We start from the raw sequence: 20824 nt of genomic DNA, 5'->3' as shown, positions 1-20824 counted from the left end.
CTGCACAGAAGTCCTCGGGTCCCACCCAATCGAGCCAATGACACTCAATTTGTATCCATCCTGTTCCCTACGCCTCTTCGTAGGTTATCCATGGATGACCTTTGCTGACCTTTGCTGACCACCAACCTTTTCACCTCTTCCTCCATCCTGCAGAAACACTGAGAGCTTTACAACAGCTCCCCTTCGTGGTTAATGCCGTAAAGCAATGCCCCTCTGTGCCATAAAGTAATCCAGTCACTAAGCGGCATCATGCAGTAAACGGTGCAAGTGTGCAAAAGTTAAGTAGGTGTATGGTAGAGACATAATATACTATAGTTTTTGCAAATGAGGCACATTAATGCTACATGCTTTATTTTTTTGTGTGTGTATTGGGGATTATATTTATCTTAAAAACAGGATGATTGAAGCAATGTGTGTGTGTGTCATTGTGAGAGTCTCATGTGAATAACCTACCGTGTGTGTGTGTGTGTGTGTGTGTGTGTGTGTGTGTGTGTGTGTGTGTCTGTGTGCTGTGTGTGTGTCGTGTGTGTGTGTGTGTGTGTGTGTGTGTGTGTGTGTGTGTGTGTGTGTGTGTGTGTGTGTGTGTGTGTGTGTGTGTGTGTGTGTGTGTGTGTGTGTGTGTGTGTGTGTGTGTGTGTGTGTGTGTGTGTGTGTGTGTGTGTGTGTCATTTGGTGCTGCTGCTAACTGATATGTCAGAAAATCAATTAATTACTTTTAAGCGGCAGTTAACTGCATCCGCACAATACACCCCATGAATTATAGACGAAGTGTGTGTGTGTATGTGATAGAATTGGCTGCTCTGTTAACTAGAGACAATTGCGAGCTCCTCCGTCACTGATCAATTGATGAGAGTGCTGTGATACAAATCAACTGAGCACACTGAAGTGACTGAATTGACTCTATATCTATCGCTCTCTATCCTTTTTACTGTGTGTGTGTCACCATGTTCATCTTACTTGAAAACAACAGGACTGCCACCTTTAACATTCATGGTTATTTTACATTTAGCGTTTGGATCTTCATCTGTGTGTGTGTTTGTGTTACTTTTTTGATTTTGCTGTAGTGAGAATGCCTGGGTATTTTTATAAATGGTATTATTAATACATAAGTGGAATCATTTTATAAAGTGGTATAAATAATTGTTGTTAAAAGTCAAAAAGTCTCTCTCTCTTTCTCTCTCCCTCTCTCTCTCTCTGCCAGCGGCTGTCTGTCCCTCTCGTCCCCTGAGTTGGGGCCACCCTGAGGCCAGTGACAGTGGCATGGCAATGATCAATACCACACACACACACACACACACACAGACACCCGCATGCTGCCACCCTTGGCGAGGGATCGATGGAGGGATAGATTGTTACTTCTGCTTTTATCTCTGGTACCTCATCAGCACCTTAACACCTTCAACATCCTGTTTTTCAAGAATATATGAACATCATAATTTATCTATATATTTTATTTGTATTAACTATTATTTAGAAAGTTAAAACTACAAGGTTACTGAGTTGAATTTGATGATCAAATCAGATTTCAAAATCCTTAAATGTCTTGCCTTGGTGGAAAGCCTGTTTCAAAAACGTATAAAGAAATGATTTGTCAATGTACAATAGAGCCAAATGGACATAATGCAATTAAAGTCAACAATATAGGTTTAGTATACAATTATTCTAAGTTAAAATCACTTAATCACTTAATAGCGGTATTCTTGTAGTAAAACCAGTATTAACAAATCATCATTGTTACACACACGCAAACACACTGTCACGCACGGCTGGTCTGAGTTTGCAGAGTTGTCATATGTCGCACACACAGATTCTTTCTCTGAAGACACAGAGGCAGTTTTGTGGTGATGTCGGCAGCCAAAGAGCCGCTGAGAGGTGTGTGGGTGGTGTGTGTGTGTGTGTGTGTGTGTGTGTGTGGTGTGTGTGTGTGTGTGTGTGTGTGTGTGTGTGTGTGTGTGGTGTGTGTGTGTGGTGTGTGTGTGTGGTGTGTGTGTGTGTGTGTGTGTGTGTGTGTGTGTGTGTGTGTGTGTGTGTGTGTGTGTGTGTGTTGTGTGTGTGGGTGTGTGTGTGTGTGTGTGTGTGTGTGTGTGTGTTGTGTGTGTGTGTGGTGTGTGTGTTGTGTGTGTGTGTGTGTGTGTGTGTGTGTGTGTGTGTGTGTGTGTGTGTGTGTGTGTGTGAAAACAGGAAAAGTGATTAAGTAAATTTGACATACCGCAATAGTCTGCTGCAGAAAATGAATATTAGTCAACTTGTAGAGAGCTGTAATCAGCAACATTTGTAAAGAAGTTGGAAGTGGCTAATGAGAACCACACAACCCTCTACTTTAAACTCTAATTTGAGTTATTTTGGACATTTTGTTAGCTTTTGTTAGCTTGTAGGTAGCATATAAACAAACCAAATGAGCAACATGCTAATCAAAATGTACTCATATCCAAATGTTAAAACCAAAAAGATATTGAATATAGCCAAAACAGCCACTATCTATCTTTCTTTCTCTTTCTTTGCCTATCTACCTGGCTGTCTGGCCAAACAAACTATGATCGTTAGCCCCTTTTGTTTCATCTCTACAAGACATATTATGTAGTGTTCTCAACATGTCTACCTTTCACAAGCTAAAACGATGTATATTAATCCCATTTATTGAACACAGTTTTTAAAAGAACAAACAAATAACTCGACAAATGGGCAATGTGCAGGTTCAGTACTCGTCAAACAAACTCATATCACTCAAGTGTGTGACCTCAATTTTCACCCAGAACTTCCGAATAGCAAGGAAGAAGGAGGGGGACGGAGGAAAGGAGGGAGGGAGAAAATCATTTGAGTAGCTAAATGAAATTAGCAGCTTTAAAGAGCCCGAGGGCAAAGTGGAGTCGTGTCCCCCGTGGCTACGCTTTAGAGAAGGAGGGAATGAATTCAGCTTGACTGGCTCCTCTCCTCCTTCTCCTCTCTCCCTCACTTTAACTCCCTTATTTTTTTTCTATTTTTACTAATATGTAGGGTGAGATGGAAGGGGGGGGGGTGATGAATGAGGCGTATAAAAGCCGTTTGGGAAGGTGAGGATAGAGCTCTTTTTTCGCCGACAGTCTTTAAAGTGTTCTAGTTGACTTCCAAAGTTGGACTTACCCAAAGTAGAAAAAAATAGTTTGTTCCTTCTCTTTGCCTTTTTTCTTTTTCTACAAATTCCCTCTTACTGTTCTTACCTCTTCGTCTTATTATTTTATCCCTTGATACCCTCTTTTCTCTTCCCTCTGGGTGTTGGAAATTTGGCCCCAGCTGTTGCTGCTTCTGCACCCAGGATTGAGGCATGAACCCTGGGGCATTCTCCAGCTCTGGCCCCCTGTCCTGGGCCATGTACCTGATGAGGAAAGGCCGGACAGGCAGCGGACTCTTTGGTAAAGCTAATTCTTCTTGACACCTCATATTCACCTAAATCAATATTATTCAAGTTCTTTGTTTTACTATGTCCAACTCAATGTTGCTTATTTCATGTTATGTTGTAGAAGAATTGCCTTCACATTATTCTGGCCACAATTATCCTGTTCATTTTCTGTGATTGTTCTGAGTAGCGTGTCACACTATAATCCTCAAGACATTTGATATGCACTTCTTTTCTTGGAATATTTTGCTTTAGTTTTCCAGCTCGAACAGCTGATAGTTTCGAAGAACTTCGACTGATGTGCAATGCGACACGGTGAACTGAACTTAGGACTGTTGTAGTCATCTTTCCTCTCTGTACTTTTCCATACTTACCAAATTCCTTGGATTTGTAAGACTTGTCTTAGTGATAGTATATTTCCTATCCATACTAGAATCATCCCAAGCTCCAGGAGACTTCTTCTGGAGCTTTAAGCATTCTTCTGGTGGTTCTCAGACAGGTTTTAGAGGTCATTTGGGTGTCCTGGAGTTCTTGAGGATCTATGTATTAAGTGGTATTAAATTACAATATAAATATTCCTAAATCTACATGCTGCTTATACTCAGTTAAATTGTTCATTGGGTATATTTTCTATTTGGTATATATTTAATTGACCCACAAACAAACAACAACAACAAGGTATTTACTGAGACTGATAATATTAGGGAATGCTGGCATCAATAACTGATAGGCAATTGTGACTGCGTATTGATTATGGATCAGAGTACAGCTAACATTTCAAGGCAGTGGGAAACGCTGGCGGAGCGAAATCCCACTCCCTTCCCTCTGTCGCGGCTTCTCTTTTTTTCTTGATCATTTCACTCTTTTATTAATGTCTTATATTAAAATAATCTCAAATTATTTTCCCCTTGCATGACTAGTTGGACTCAAATCTTAAAAGCATCCAATCCAATTTAATTTTAGGAGATCAAGTCAAGCAAAGCATTGAATTATGAAATACATTATAATAATGAATATTAAAAAATGGTGGCATCATTTTACCACAAATAGCCATCAGGGTATATTTGTGTATGATGTTACATGGCTATATGAATTGCTCACAATTGCTTCTATAGAATCAGTCTTTATTTGGCATAAGGCCTCACAGATATATAGTTTCAAAGCATCCTTCAGTGTTCCTGAATTATTAATAAGTGTGGTTATATGAGGAATAAATGTCCAGTGTCAGATGTAATGTCACTAACTTTGATGAAATTGCAGGTTGACAGAAGTGCTTTAGCTGCAGGTTTAATATTGTGATTGTAGAGAAACTGAAGAGAATACAGTGAGGATAATTCCAGTGTTATCAGGGGTAAGCATCTGAATTGATCATAACAAGTAAAAAAGCACAAAGAAGCCTTCGATGAGGAAGTGAAAAATAGATATTTCCGGGGGCAAATCACGTCACGTCCATCTGAGGCCGAGACCAGAGTGCAGGCGTTTACATTTTTTATCATCCCCCCTTTGGCTACAGAGGGATGGACGCAGAGGCAGACTGGCGTTTCCCTAAAACTCATCCGACAGCGTGTTGAACTAACTCAAACTGAACTGACTGAATCCAGAATGGCTCTCTGTGAAACAGGCGGGATGAGCCTTGAGATTGTTAAGTTCTAAATCCTTATCTTAATTCTTAAAATGAACGATGAGCAGGAAGAAAACAAAAAAAAATGTTTTATATATAAAGACATAGTGAAAAACGACGCTTCTTAAATTCAATATGAATGAATATTCATATATATATTTTAACTTTGAACGTGCAAATACATTTTTGAAGGTGAGTTTTTTTTATTTACTAAATGTAAATAACCTAGTTTAACCTTAAAATACCATTCCAACAGTTTTCAAAATGTTCAGGTTAGTCTGAATTGTCTCAAATAAGAAATAATGGTTGTAATTATTTGAAATGTAAAGCAAATTTATTTATGGCATTTCAACTGAAAATCCACGAAAGAGCTTAGCCATTTTACTTTGAGATATGAATGAATGTTGTTTCAGTTTCTCTCTTTAAAATCCAAAGTGCATAATTTAAAGTCATTTATTTTAAGGGACACAAATGCATTGAAAAAGGGATTCATAAAATAAAAATTTCAGTAAAGCATGGCTTAGGACATGTCTTTTTTAATTGGGCATATTGTATTCGGTTCAATGACAGTTCTCTGTCATTGAACCGTTTCTCTATATAATCACAACAGGAAACATTTTTAAATAAGCTGATCCAAATCAAATCCACAGACGTAATACTTACTTCATTAAAATGTTGCACCCACTTCTATGTGAGTTGAAAATATCATCCTAATTGGGACAAAATATCTAAAACAAACGTAATCCTAAAGCAACATAAATACACCTTCGAATTATCTTGCAAAATAAAACGGACTGAAAGATTAAAAAAAAAAAAATGTTGGTAAAATACAACACCAAATATAACTTCATTTTTTTAACATGGAGTTTGGTGTAGGACTTAGATCGCCTACTGCCCCCTGCTGTCTATATCCGGAACTGACAGCCTGCAGCAGATGCACTTGTTTTGCATAGTTTTAATCAGGCGACGGCATGTAGTATTTCTAAGTTGAAATCTTTAAGGATGGACTAGGGTAAAATATATTTTACGTTTTAAATATGTGGATTAACATAGGGAGACATTTGGAAAACCTTTTTTAACATAAGTTTGAAATGGTATTCAATGTAACTGAGTTATTTTAATGCGGCTCAATCTTTCCTTTCCATGTCCATTGTGTGCGTACCTTTACCCAGATATTAGACATGTCCCTGAATTCAAATACAATATACATATTGAGCACATAGTGAATTCATTCTCCGCAAAAGAGGAAGTACGACTGCCTTCTCCCCCTCTCAGTTTCCCCTAAACCCCGCCTCCTCTCGGACGGACATAACTCTGATTGGTCAATCCCTTTCCGCGGCGACCCCCCTCATTGGCTGAGAGCTTCTGGAGCGCAGATGAGATGCAAATCGCGAGGTCTGCCAGTAAAAGCCCTGCGCTGTCAGACGGGATGTCCATTCATCTCAAGGGGGAGGGAGAGAGAGCGCAGCTTGTTCGTAACACTGCATCAGTGTAATGTTACAATCAGGAGGAAACGACATTTAGAGGAAAATTACTTCACATTTACCTTCCTTTTTTCGTGTTTTCGTCAGTTTCCTTCCACTTTTGATGCCAAACATGTGTGATTTTAAGCTGCAAGAAGATTTTCCAGCTGTCATCTCAAGTCTCGAGTCTTGAATTCTGCGTCCAGGTTTTTGGAAAGCTGCTTTCTGCTTGGTTCTGTCCGCGACTTTTACGCACAACGGCTGAAATCCGGCGCATTTGGATAAAGCGCCTCAACTGGAGCATTTTTACCGTCGTGACACGCTCTTAAAAAAATATACATACAATATTCTGCTTCCTGTTCTCCAAACAAGACGAAAATCGGGGGGTTTACAGTGAAGCAATCTGGGTATACCTGGACGCACCGTGGCGCACAAATGGTGTTCCTGTGGGACGCGAAATACGGTACAACCATTTCTCTACGATCTGTTTGTTATGCTTTATAGTAGCCTACGTGTCTTTGCACACACACCTAATATACCTACGTTATCTTTTGTGAAGTTGGGAGCTTAGTCTCTCTTATCTTGTTACTTGTGAAACTTACCATTTCATTTAGAGCGTGATGCATTATAAAAAAATATTTAAAAAAACTCGTTCCTATCGTAGGTTAATATCATATTAACTCATACACAATATTTGTGTTTTTGTATTTGTGAGGATATCAGCTGAGGGTGCATGGACTCATTTAAAGACTCATATTATACACAAAACAAAACTGGTTTTCAAACATTTTAAAAATAATTTAGTGTCCATATGATTTACAAAAGTCATTCATTTTTTCTTTTCTTTTTTCCCTAAATTTAAAATACTTACCAGACAATGTACAGTTCAACAAAATGTGAGATATGATCCAACTTCACTTCATTATCTGCTGCAGTAAACAACATCTCCTTCCACGACACATGCTGACTTTAAAACAAATCGTTTTAATTCTCACATTTTGTCCAAAAAAGCGCACAAATAACTCTGGATCTCCACATTATTAATGCAACTTTTTAGAACTGAACTCTAATACTTTACAGTGAATTTAAAGTTTTGTTTTTTTAAATCCAACACACAGGCTTCACTAACACACATTGTATTGTATGTGAGGCTCTCTCTTCATTATGTGACATGCTCTGAAATTGACCATTTGTGTTGATGGCGTTGACCACTTCCCTCACTTTTATTCTTTTATAAGAGAGGGCAGAAGTGCTGCTTCTGTCTTCAGTTTATGACTCCACTCTGTGGTATTCAGTCAGTGTGACCACAGTGTGTGTCATCATGTGCTGTAAATGTGTGTTTGTGTGTGTGTGTGCAACTGTGTATCTGTTCCATTAGTGTTTATATATCACAGTTCTCACTGATATGGCTGAAACTATTTTTCTTTTCTCCATGGCTCTTTGAAGGACATATACAGTAATACTGAGCGATATTACGCTTTCAAATATCTTGTGTTGCCAAACCAATAGTCCGAAACTCAAAGAAAATACATGTACGATTATAGAAGACTGAGAAAAACGTTTTTATTATTATTAAAATAATATAATTATTAAAATAAATATTATTACTGTACAGTATTTATTCTACTATACATTATTTATTTTACATTCTGTTTTATCTGTTTTTTTATTTCATTTTATTCTATATTCTAGGTTATATTTTTAGAATTACTTTATTGATCCTAATTTGGGAGTAAGGCATTTCACGTAGAATACAAATTAAATAAATTAGAGAATAAACAGAAACAGTAAATATGTACAGGGAAAAATATATATCCGTAGAGTATCTCTATTGAATACACCGTATAAATATACAGTATTGAATTAAGTATGCACTATAATAGACCACATATCTTATATGTATACATATTTATTACTCCTGGAATTCCTGTACATTACATAATTGGAGGATTCTGTGACCTATTGCAACAACAAATACTGCTATTGTGCATATTATAATAAATCCTTAGAATATTTGAGAGGACTGTGAAGTCTCCTTCTCAGATATTTTAATCGTTTTATTCAACCAGCGATCATCATGGAGATATTAAGAGCAGAATAACCAACTCATGTGTTCTGTTTCAGACCCAGCCCCTGGCCGGCGTTACACCCCCCCCTCCACCACCCTCGCCTCGGGGGGGAAGATGGCCGAGGCCCTGCCCCTGGGTGCCCAGGAGGCCGGAGGCGGGGCCTCTCTGGTGGGCAAACTGCGCATGGCTGACCGAGGCATGGTGGAGGTACGCTGACACACACTCCTTATTAATATCTGTTGTAGTGATGTAAATGTCCCTCACGGCTCTCCGTTGTCCTCTCAGGTGATCTCAGATCATCCGGGGGAACTGGTGAAGACGGACAGCCCCAACTTCCTGTGCTCCGTGCTGCCCACACACTGGAGGTGCAACAAGACCCTGCCCATCGCTTTCAAGGTGGGTACCTCCACCCAATCCACTGCTGCATCCAACAGTACCCTTAACCTATTAGGTATGATAAAACATATCGATTTGTTAGAGATTAAACCGCCACACAGTAAACATTAGATTAGATGTCATTTATTGATCCCAGTTTTATGTGATTATTACAATTATTTGTTACAGCAGCATGTAAACAAGGCATTGCAAATTAATACAAAAATAAAATATGATGGAAAATCAACATACAAACAACAGTAAACATATACATATCATCACCAGAGCAATATATCACAATCGCATACACAATATAAAATATAAACATGCAGAATAAGAGACCGTTAGGTTGCTAAGTTAGTTGTATTCCTCGATAAAAAGTAGTATTTTAAATAGTTGATTCACTTAAAAGTAGGAAAATCTTTCCGTACAATTATTTTCGTATTATAATATATTACATTATTACAATTCCTTCCATGTAAAACTCTCTCCATAGACGACAATTTGACGATTGTTTGGGTTTTATACTATTTCCTATGAGAAAGAGAATAATTGGATATATCATGGCTGTGTATTCCCTCGTGTGTGTGTGTGTGTGTGTGTGAACAGCTTATCTGCACTTTGAGACAAAATGCATTTGTGGAAAAGCAGCTTTTAGCCGCAGAACACACAGCTGATTGATTTATTGAGTTTTATGCATTAGTGTTCGCACATGCGTGTGTGTGTGTGTGTGTTTGGTGCATTATGCGTCATGAGCGGATGTCACTGCCTCTTACTGATAATGGACGATTGTTATGATGCACACACACAACCAGAAAACATACTATAAAAACCTATACTATACAGAGAACTGTTCACACAATAGGTGCACAAAATAAATGTATTAAAATATGAAACTAGCAAACAGAATCTGATAACTTCCTAAAACTAAACTAGAAATGAATTAAAAAGTCAAACCATTAATATCTTTGTATTCACAGGCACCTGTTTTAAGAACACACACACTGGCCTTTTCCTGTTTATCCGCTGGGCTTGTGTGTGTGTGTGTGTGTGTGTGTGTGTGTGTGTGTGTGTGTGTGTGTGTGGTGTGTGTGTGTGTGTGTGTGTGTGTGTGTGTGTGTGTGTGTGTGTGTGTGTTGTGTGTGTGTGTGTGTTGTGTGTGTGTGTGTGTGTGTGTGTGTGTGTGTGTGTGTGTGTGTGTGTGTGTGTGTGTGTGTGTGTGTGTGTGTGTGTGTGTGTGTGTGTGTGTGTGTGTGTGTGTGTGTGTGTGTGTGTGTGTGTGTGTGTTCTTTCTTCCTCTTTCAGTTCTCCTATATGAAATTATTTTTGTGCCAAGACTTGTATTTTTGTACCCAGAGTAACTGTTTCTTTAAAATCCCCACTCACCATTAATTCCACCATTCCACTCCAGATCAGCTCAACACTGTCGTCATCATCAGCACAGCGAATTTTCAGCTCATACCAAAGAACTTAAGACATAAAGAACACGGGTATAGCAATATGTTATTAAAAACAGAGCAGTTAGCTCAGGTGACAGAGAGGAGAGTGTCTGTTACTCATTTGCACACGGACGGTGTGATCAGCGCTCGTATGGAAATGTTGCTGGAGGTGTGGAGGAGGACAGTGTGCTCTCTAGTGCACGGAAAGTTTCATGTTTACATGTTACACATACGGAGAATCATTTACCTTTATTCCATCATTTGCAACTTGTTCATGAAGTTTTGAGGTAGTCAAGCTTATCGCTTCTCTGTGTCTGAGTATTTATCTGGGTATGTGTGTGTGTTGGTGTTCGTTTGTGCGTGCGCAGATTCCATATATATCCCAGTATGAGTGTGTGGTTGCTTGTGTGTCTGTGGGCCTGGGTGCAGCACATAAGGTCACTATCTGTTGTCTGCTTCTATCCCCTAAAAGCATGATGGGAACTGTAGTACGAGTGAAACTGAATATCATTATTTTAGTTTTAAACTATAAACACATGTATAAACTCAAAATATCCTCTATCATGAGACATCACACATCTCAAACTTTTCGACAATTTTCTTCCATGTCTCTAGGTGGTTGCCCTTGGCGACACCCCTGACGGCACCTTGGTTACGGTGATGGCGGGAAACGACGAGAACTTCTCCGCTGAGCTTCGTAACGCCACGGCCGCCCTCAAGAACCAGGTGGCCCGATTCAATGACCTGCGCTTTGTGGGCCGCAGCGGAAGAGGTACACACACAAACACACACACCAAACACACACACACACGAGTGCCATTGACCCAAATATGAGTGAGATGGGGCTTCAAACTCTTACACAACACAGCATGGATAAATTAGGGGAAGTAAATGTGAATAAAAACGGTGTTGTCTCAACTTCCTCGTAAAACCCCGTTTAACGTCCCCCCCCCCTCTCTCTCTTCAACGGACACACTACACTACAGTTACACTAAATCAGTCGCAGGCAAATGTCCCCACTAATCTATTTAAAACAGTGTGTACACATGCTCTGCTAACACACTCACACACGTATAAAAATGACAAGTACTCCCCATGCTGCTGAATGGAAATATGGAATACCTGTCAATATTTGATAGATTCCACAATGCTGCTGTTGGAAAATTAGCATACATTAATGATTCATGTGCAGTCCAATTCAAATTTAGAAAGTTGAGGAGTGAACATTTGTTTAGATGCAAATGTAAGCGCACAGAGGACAATGAGTACATTTTCACAGTATTTTAAGATACAAAACGTGATCTTCTTTGGAGTTATTAACTCACATCTGCAACATAAGAGGGAGAGAAACTGTCATGTATCATATTTCAAACTGAACCCTTTACATTCTTCACTTTTCTTTTTGTTATGAGTAACTTGCTAATAAAGATTTTTTTAGATGTATTTCATGTGCCACTATAATTTAAATAATTTAAATGATAACATTTTCAAATGATTCTATACATGATAATGTTCATCCATTTGGACTTAACATTCCGATATATTCGAGTTATATTTATTTAAAATAATTTGTTAATGATAAGAGCATATTCTTTCAAAAAAAGTAACACGGGCAAATACATGTTTTTTGTATAACACTGAGGAATATTAACGTTGTTTCAGGAGCTTCTCCTCCATAATTTGTGGAGGAAACAGTGAATCATTTGCATGTATCATGAGATAACAAGCCACATGTGGAGCAGCTTCTCCACCAAAACCTCCAAACGGTCATCAACTGTCTGTGGTGAGGGTTAGCTTAGCGGCTAACCCCAAAGAATGGTTTGGTGGTTATAGTAGCGGTGTGTGTGGTTGTGTGTGTGTGTGTGTGTGTGTGTGTGTGTGTGTGTGTGTGTGTGTGTGTGTGTGGTGTGTGTGTGTGTGTGTGTGTGTGTGTGTGTGTGTGTGTGTGTGTGTGTGTGTGTGTGTGTGTGTGTGTGTGTGTGTGTGTGTGTGTGTGTGTGTGTGTGTGTGTGTGTGTGTGTGGTGTGTGTGTGTGTGTGTGTGTGTGTGTGTGTGTGTGTGTGTGTGTGTGTGTGTGTGTGTGTGTGTGTGTGTGTGTGTGTGTGTGTGTGTGTGTGTGTGTGTGTGTGTGTGTGTGTGTGTGTGTGTGTGTGTGTGTGTGTGTGTGTGTGTGTGTGTTCACACAGGGTGAGATGTTGTGAAAGAGAAAAGTGATTGTCCTGTTTAAAAGAGGAACTAAAAGAGAGACTGAAAACTGGTTGCCCATGAGCCATACACACACACACACACACACACACATTGGCAGTAGGCTGAAACATCATATGAGAAAACGTATGAGAAACCGCATGACACATGCTGCATCATCATTTTCCTTCGTACGTATGCACTGTTGCACTGAGATGCCTATAGGTTAAATCTGTATTGCTTTCACGCAATGACTTAGCTAAAAAACATAACAACCTTTACTCAAACTGTAACAGCGGTGCATCAAACAAGAGGGTGCGTTGCTGGAGGCATGCTGCTTCAGGAACTGATGAGATTAGGAGATATAATGTTGGAAACTTGATTGAGTCACAGATCTACGAGTTTGAAGGTCTGTCTTGTTGCATTGTGCTCAGACAGTACTCTCATTGAAATGAATGAGGGAACGGCTGCAGCAACAAATCAGCAATTTCTCCCAAAATCGTTTTATATGTTGGTGTTTTAACATCAAGGCGATAGTTTTGGGGATTTTTGGATTTGGGGTTGCCATACCACTCAGGAATATAATTGTATACGATTATTATTGGCAGGAAACAGATGATGTTCACTGATATGCAGATATCAGTATGTGTTCTGCAAACACACACACACACACACACACTGATGTTGCTTTGTTGAAGATGGTAAACAAGAGATTTCGTGTGATCGAATGATTATGAGTAAAACTGGACAACCCCAACTCAGCAAGCCCTGACACGATGCGATATACACACACACACACCTCTTGTGAAATTCGCTCTTATCTTCAGTAGATGACAGAGACATAGAGGTGATTATAGAGGCCTGAAAAACACTGATGTCAAGATACACACGCCTTTGTGATTTGGTGTGTGTGTGTGTGTGTGTGTGTGTGTGTGTGTGTGTGTGTGTGTGTGTGTGTGTGTGTGTGTGTGTGTGTGTGTGTGTGTGTGTGTGTGTGTGTGTGTGGTGTGTGTGTGTGTTGTGTGATGTGTGTGTGTGTGTGTGTGTTGTGTGTGTGTGTGTGTGTGTGTGTGTGTGTGTGTGTGGTGTGTGTGTGTGTGTGTGTGTGTGTGTGGTGTGTGTGTGTGTGTGTGTGTGTCACCGGCTGGCTGATAGACATAACACACACAGACTTCAGCTGTTCTCTCCCTCCTCCTGTGTCTCTCTATCAGCCACCATATCTTACTGTAAACTCTCTCTGTAAGCAACCTGCACTAAGGACAGGACACCATCTGAGCATTCAGTCAGACAACAAAAAGGGCAGCATTGGTTTGGGCGTCTTGCTACATATACTAATGAGTTTGAGTATTTGATCTATGAGTTTAAACGTCTATCAGTCACTATAAGACTGTCAAATTGTTCATAATATTCGTGAAGGGACTTTACAAGTGTGGAAAGTTGGCACAGCTGCATTATTTTGCATTTACGACACAATGGTCCTTATCGAAAATGTAAAAAAAAATGGCTGTTATGCAACAAAGTAAAGAAAACAGATGTTTTAATTATATTCATATTCCTTAACTTTTGGTGTTATTTGATACGTAGAGAGAGAGAGAAGTGAGAGTAACACCTGGCGTTACCAACAAAAGTATGGTGTGGTGTGGCATCACACTGTCTGCATGTGGTAACTTTACTCCGGCCCTGGCATAAAACAATAGTGTGTGTGTGTGTGTGTGTGTGTGTGTGTGTGTGTGTGTGTGTGTGTGTGTGTGTGTGTGTGTGTGTGTGTGTGTGTGTGTGTGTGTGTGTGTGTGTGTGTGTGTGTGTGTGGTGTGTGTGTGTGTGTGTGTGTGTGTGTGTGTGTGTGTGTGTGTGTGTGTGTGTGTGTGTGTGTGTGTGTGTGTGTGTGTGTGTGTGTGTGTGTGTGTGTGTGTGTGTGTGTGTGTGTGTGTGTGTTTGCAAAAGTGTTGAGTGAGTGTCTACCAAAGCTGTGTCTGGCAATGACCCCCCCCCCCCATCAGGGTCCACACATACATACACTAAATGTATAGTCCTATAAATGTGTACAGGAGAGAGAAAATTAGGAGGACAAATATACTAGTACTAATAAACACTTCTTTCCTTCCCTGTTTTTCTTCCTCTTTCTTCCTCTCATCTATACTCTCTCTTGTCTTCTTCCCCTTTGCCTCTCCTTTTTCTCTCATAGGGAAGAGTTTCACTCTGACCATCACCGTGTTCACCAACCCTCCTCAGGTGGCCACGTACCAGAGAGCCATTAAGATTACAGTGGACGGCCCCCGAGAGCCAAGACGTGAGTGACACATCACTATGTTCTCCACAGCAGATTATAACATGTGGAGTCCCACAGGCTTCACATTTGGGTCCCCAGAACGTTTTACATTTTGATTCATGCATATCCTGTAGTCTATAAGCTAGATACTCAGAGAAGACTGTAATCCATAGACAGACTCTCGGTTTGTGAGTCAATAAGGATGATGCAACACTGAGTTCCTGTGTGATGACACATGGGGAATTCTCAAGGCATGTTTAATAATAAACACGAATACTTATAGTTTGCTTTGATTCGGAGTGAATTGAGCGACGGTGTTCAGATAAGACATGAGGTGACAGAAAGAGAGGAAGACTCCTGCCAGCTCCGCTCAGCTGTGAATAACCATCACTCGTCTCTAACTCGCCACACACACACACACTCAGTATAAATACACACACATGCACACTTCCCCCATTGGGAGGAAGTGCCTGTAACTGGATCTCAGTCTCACTGCTTTGAAGTGCAGCCAACACCACAGACAGCGTGACAGACCACCACACACCCAGCCACACACACACACACACACACAGGGAGACAGTCAGACCCCTATGCGGCGCCCATCGTCAGATTTCCGAACGCATTAGCAGACAGTGTGTTAACAATGTTGGGACATTGTTACAGCCTGCTTTGGGTTGTAGCTGTTAATGTAATCCTTATATTATGTAATCATAACACAAGCAGGAAGTCATCTGCTGACAAATCACCTCTTCATATTTTGATGGAACGGAAAATGAGGACTGAAAACAAATCCATGTTCAATCGTCACACAGCACCACGCACACAGTGAAATTGAGCCTCTGCATTAAACCCATCCTATTATTGTGGGCAGGTATTATAGCTCAAGGGCAGTGCCTAGAAGGTGAACTGGCACCTCTCAAAGTACTGGCCAACACTTTCTACTTTTACTTAGTTCTCAAGACACTGCCATACACTTTCAATTGTGGAATAAGTTGGTGCTTTGGACCTTCATATTTTAATTTGACCATCATGACAGATTTGTGTCATCTCTTCCTCCCAGGTCATCGTCAGAAGATGGATGAAGTTAAACCCGGAACGCTGGCTTTCTCCGAGAGGCTCACAGAGCTGGAGCAGCTGAGACGGAGCTCCATGAGGTTGACGCCTCCTCACCACCATCACCATCAACACCCCGCCAACAGCCGCCAGTCTGCAGCACTCAACTCTGCCGCCTTCTCCAGCCCTGCACACGCTCAGATTACTGCTGGTAAGAGATCTAAAGGGATTAAATCCATGAGCCCAAATCAAGGAATTAAGGGAATTGTCATTTACCATATTGTACACAGCAAGAATGAGGCTTTCAGGGATGAATTGACTTCAGGCAAAGTAACTAAAAAACACAACAACCAAACAACTTTTCTTATCAATTCAAACAAAACGCTGAGCTAAGCTAGAGTTGCTAAACCAACCCATCTAAATACGTTGTAGTCTTAGACCCCGGATATAAAGTATGACTGGTTCATCAGGCTAGAATTTAGACTATAATACATCTTCTTTTAAAAGACAGGGAATTCACAGATAGATCAGAGATTTACTTTCATGGAAACTAATTTACTGTAGCTTAGTTTAGTAGAAACTTGAATGGTCACTGTTTTGATAGATAGCAGCACCGAAAGAAAGTTCCCCCAAAAAGACTTTAACATAAATAGATGCAGAGAGAAATAAGTTATTTATTTATGATTCCTCAGAAACCCTGTGTGATGAGCCATCACTTAGTTCATCTATTTCTGGAAGCTTTTTCTTCTTTGGAAATGATCTAGTTGCATGATATAAGCATCATAATAATGATTCTCAGAATAGTCAGAATGTATGACGTTATTAGGTTGCCCCCAACCCTAACCCTACTTTCTTATAACCGGAAAGCCAGGGATTTGCCTTAAACTGCAGTTTCTTTAATGGCCGGTAGCTGCCTCCATGCATCCACACTCATCAATGCGCAGTTAAGCAGCAATGTTATTAGCATAAACCTAATTTATAATCTTTAAATCTAATTACATTTTAGAGCGGGATCAAACTGACTCGTTTCCAGCATTTAATCAACGTCAAAAAGCGTGTGTGTGTATTTCCCAAACTTGTGAATTCATGTTGCATCAAACCTCATTGTTCCTCCTTGTGGTTTTAGCGAGATCCATTGTGGTCTGTGTGCGCGTGTAGGTGTGTGTATGTGTGTGTGTGAGTTTGTGTTGCGGTTGCCGTGGATACACTACCACCAAAATGCATTATCTGTTCCTCTTTTGCCTTAGTGGTAGTGACGCCACGTGTGTGCGTGTGTATGTGTGTGGGTGAGGAAGCAAGTCATGCCTGAAGGAGGAAATGAGAGTCAGCTGGCAGGAAGTGCTACTGTGAGAAAAAAAATCAAATGTATAACTGTCAGAATTTGAAGCATCCGAGATATCTGAAAAGTGTGTCAACCATTGGCTATGATACATTTTACCGTCCGAAATATCAAAAGTCAGGCCTTAGATGACCATAAACAAATAATTATAGTAATTAATAAATGCAAGATAGACCAAAACAAACACTGCTTTTTCTTTATTTATACTTATCTTCTGAACTTCACCTTTTAACCAAACTTAAATACAACATGATAGCCTTTGTTTCATATTCAAATGTCCAAAACAATCTCTCTCGGGGTGAACAGGTGTCCCACGCCGCGTAAATTATGCCAATGTCCAGCATTTGATTGACAGCTGCCATTTTAAACTTGCCTTTTATCCAATGGCAGTGTAGAAAAGAAAAAGATCACCATTGCCTGTGTCAGCTGTCAATCAATCAACACACACGTGGGCAGGTCAAGGGCTCACCGTTCTCGTTTCCTATGTTATGCCCAATTCGCACAAAACAGCACCAGCTACAGACATCCACTTTTTGGTGGAATAGGATGTATTATCCATCATAGTCATTATCATATCTGCTCATCATATTAGAATTTCACTAGCACTAACTGCACATGGTAAAATGGGTAAGTGTCATAATTTCTGACATTAATTAGCCTACCGTTAAACGCCACAGATACAGTATGTAGTTCTTTGTGTTCTACTTCTACTTCTTAGCAGCCAGCCGGGGTGACTCCTGCCTCATATTAGTGCTCTGTGCACGGGGAGAGAAGCCTGGAGAGGAGGGGGCTTGGCACAGGGCCGGCCTTCATCACCACCCAGACCACACCACACACACACACACACACACACACACACACACACACACACACACACACACACACACACACACACACACACACACACACACACACACACACACACACACACACACACACACACACACACACACCACACACACACACACACACACACACACACACACACACACACACACCACACACACACACACACACACACACACACACACACACACACACACACACACTCTTGGCTAGACTTGAAAAGCCTTCATTGACGTCTTGGCTGCTGTGTACAATTTGCTTCCTCGTCTGACTGCACATACACGCACAAACACACACATGTACACACTCTTGTCTGCAAGTCTGTGGGTGATCAGTGCTATTTATTAGACTGTGTGGAAAAAGAGGGGATTGAATGAAATATCTCACACACACACACACACAGCCCTTCCTTTCATCCGTCGACCCCCAGACTGAGTTAACTGCTTCCTCTTCTCCGTCTCTCTCCTCTGTTTCTTTCACTATCATCAGCCTCTGTCTCAAGTCATTTAAAATCACCCTTTCTTCAAAGATGATGCTATTTAACTGTATTCTTACTTGTCTTGGTGAACAGCATTGTGCAACCACATTTAAATCCTTTGCTTTACATCTCTAAGTTTCTCCATGATTTTATCTCTCTCTCTCAGACTCCAGGCAGATGCAGTCATCTCCATCTTGGTCCTACGACCAATCGTATCCCTACCTTGGCCAGATAACCACGCCCACTGTCCACACAGCCAATCCCCTTTCGCCTGGTCGATCTTCGCTCAGTGACCTGTCCTCGCGTCTCACAGGTAAGACACACGAGCATGTACACTGATCATTTTCAGTCTGTTCATATTGTTTAGAGGAACGCAAAATTAATATTCTAAATAGCAGTTAAAAACATACTAAAATCTATTTCTCCTGCACCCTGGGACTCTATCTGGTACAATTCTATTGTGCGTCCTCTGAACAGTTGTAACCTAGCCTATGTACTTGGAAGGCCACTTCTTTCCCAGGATGCATACTTGACTTTGGGAAAACAGAGAGAATAGACTGTATAAGTAACCTTTTACCTTTGCCCTCTCAGGTCCTGACCTCACAGCCTTTGGCGACCACAGGATGACCTTGGAACGACCTTTCACCTCCCTCCCCTCCTTACCTGACTCCCGCTTCTCGGATCCCCGGGTCCACTACCCCTCTACAGCCACCGCCTTCACCTACGCCCCCTCTCACAACGCCGTATCCAATGGCGCCCTCGGCCTATCCATGGCGACGGCCATGGCGAACACTCCAGCGGGGAGGTACCACACCTACCTGCCTCCCCCCTACCCGGCGAACACCCCCCACCAGGGTCAGAACGGGCCCTTCCAGTCCACCTCCTCACCGTATCACCTGTACTATTCCACCACCGCCGGATCATACCAGTTCTCAATGATGGCCGGCGGTGGGGGAGGCACCGACTCTCGCTCCCCGCCCAGGATCCTGCCGCCGTGCACCAACGCCTCCACAGGCTCCTCCCTCCTGCACCCCTCTTTGCCCAATCAGAATGAAGGAGTGGGGGTGGAGGTGGAGTCCAGCCACAGTAGCTCCCCCACAAACATGGCCGCTGCAGAGTCCGTCTGGAGACCGTACTGAAGCAGGCTTAAGGTGCTCCCTGGTCATGTGACTTCACTGAATATACACACCAACACAAAATATGATGTGACACGAGGCACAAGTCAATGTAAAAACGATAACTCGCTCCAACAATCTTATCTCGGTTAAAGGATGAGGAAGTCTTTTTTTTTACGCATAAAGAGCGCCAAACCAACCATGTGTGTCTCTCTCTCTGGATGCTTTCTGACTTCACCATCCTTCTGTGGCTCTCTGCTATCTATGTTGTTCCCAGATTTCATCCTAGACCTTACTGATTTTACACACCTCTACTGTGAGTGGAGTTTCATCACAGTCAGGTTAGAGGAAATGTTGCCACACAGGGTACAATGTTGAGGGTCACCTTTCCTTGGGTAAACTACAATTTTAAAACCTGCTGACTATTTTATTTATATTCAAGCACTGGATTTTTTTCGTGACATTAAATATTTGGAAAGACTTCACAGAGCACGGTTCGTCATGACTTACCCAGGAGGGGGATAAGAGCACCCAGTTTAAACAGCAGTGAAATAACATTGAAAAGGGCTGGAGAAAAATGAGTGAATATGGACGGATGAACGCAGCTTCCTTTGTAAAACTTTCTCATAAATGGTGTTCATTAGAGATGATTTGCTGATGCCAAATAATGCGATTGCCTGTTTATGTTTATGTTTGTCATTGTTTCTTCCCATGATTGTACCTCCTCTCTCATTCTTCTGACATTTTTCAAAAAACTGCCCATTATTGTCATCAATAAAATAAGATGACTATTGGTGTTATTACGGCCCTTAAGACAAATTTGGACAGAAAATATAAAAACTGCAACAAATCTTAATTGACATTGATTACATATTTATCATGGACAGGCCTTACCACACTGATTTCTACATATTTTGAGAGAACATTACAGCATGGAGTTCTGTAAAATGCATTAATTTATTCCATTTTGGTAGCATGTTGTGTGTGTGTATGTGTGTGTGTGTGTGTGTGTGTGTGTGTGTGTGTGTGTGTGTATGTGTGCGTGGGTGAGTGATCCACTGTCAATTTGTACTGTATATAACCAAGGCTGAAAATGATACCGGCATTTGATCCTGTTTTCATCACCCCTTCTCTTTTTGTTCTGACATGTTGATAGTACATTTCTGATTTGTGTTTTATATAAAAGTTCTTGGGAAATAA

The 20824-nt window shown here is 41.0% G+C and overlaps 1 protein-coding gene across 4 annotated transcripts in view; it reads left to right on the top strand.

The window, feature by feature from the left end:
* runx1 (RUNX family transcription factor 1) overlaps nt 1–20824 on the top strand; it is a 29239-nt gene extending 8415 nt beyond the window's left edge. The window contains exons 2-10 of one of the 4 annotated variants that reach the window (XM_034151136.1): nt 1202–1373; nt 3271–3389; nt 8582–8733; nt 8812–8922; nt 10956–11112; nt 14710–14814; nt 15854–16057; nt 18676–18822; nt 19101–20824. In XM_034151136.1, coding sequence (XP_034007027.1) covers nt 3302–3389; nt 8582–8733; nt 8812–8922; nt 10956–11112; nt 14710–14814; nt 15854–16057; nt 18676–18822; nt 19101–19648 — 1512 coding nt within the window. In that variant the 5' untranslated portion in view covers nt 1202–1373; nt 3271–3301 and the 3' untranslated portion in view covers nt 19649–20824. Of the gene's footprint in view, nt 1–1201; nt 1374–3270; nt 3390–6447; nt 6921–8581; nt 8734–8811; nt 8923–10955; nt 11113–14709; nt 14815–15853; nt 16058–18675; nt 18823–19100 lie in introns of those variants that run through there. The other 3 variants (XM_034151135.1, XM_034151138.1, XM_034151137.1) reach the window with 3 other exon arrangements.

Source organism: Trematomus bernacchii, unplaced genomic scaffold (genome assembly GCF_902827165.1).
Source record: "Trematomus bernacchii unplaced genomic scaffold, fTreBer1.1, whole genome shotgun sequence".
Taxonomy (NCBI): Eukaryota; Metazoa; Chordata; class Actinopteri; order Perciformes; family Nototheniidae; genus Trematomus; species Trematomus bernacchii.
This window is presented reverse-complemented; position numbering and strand designations above follow the sequence as displayed.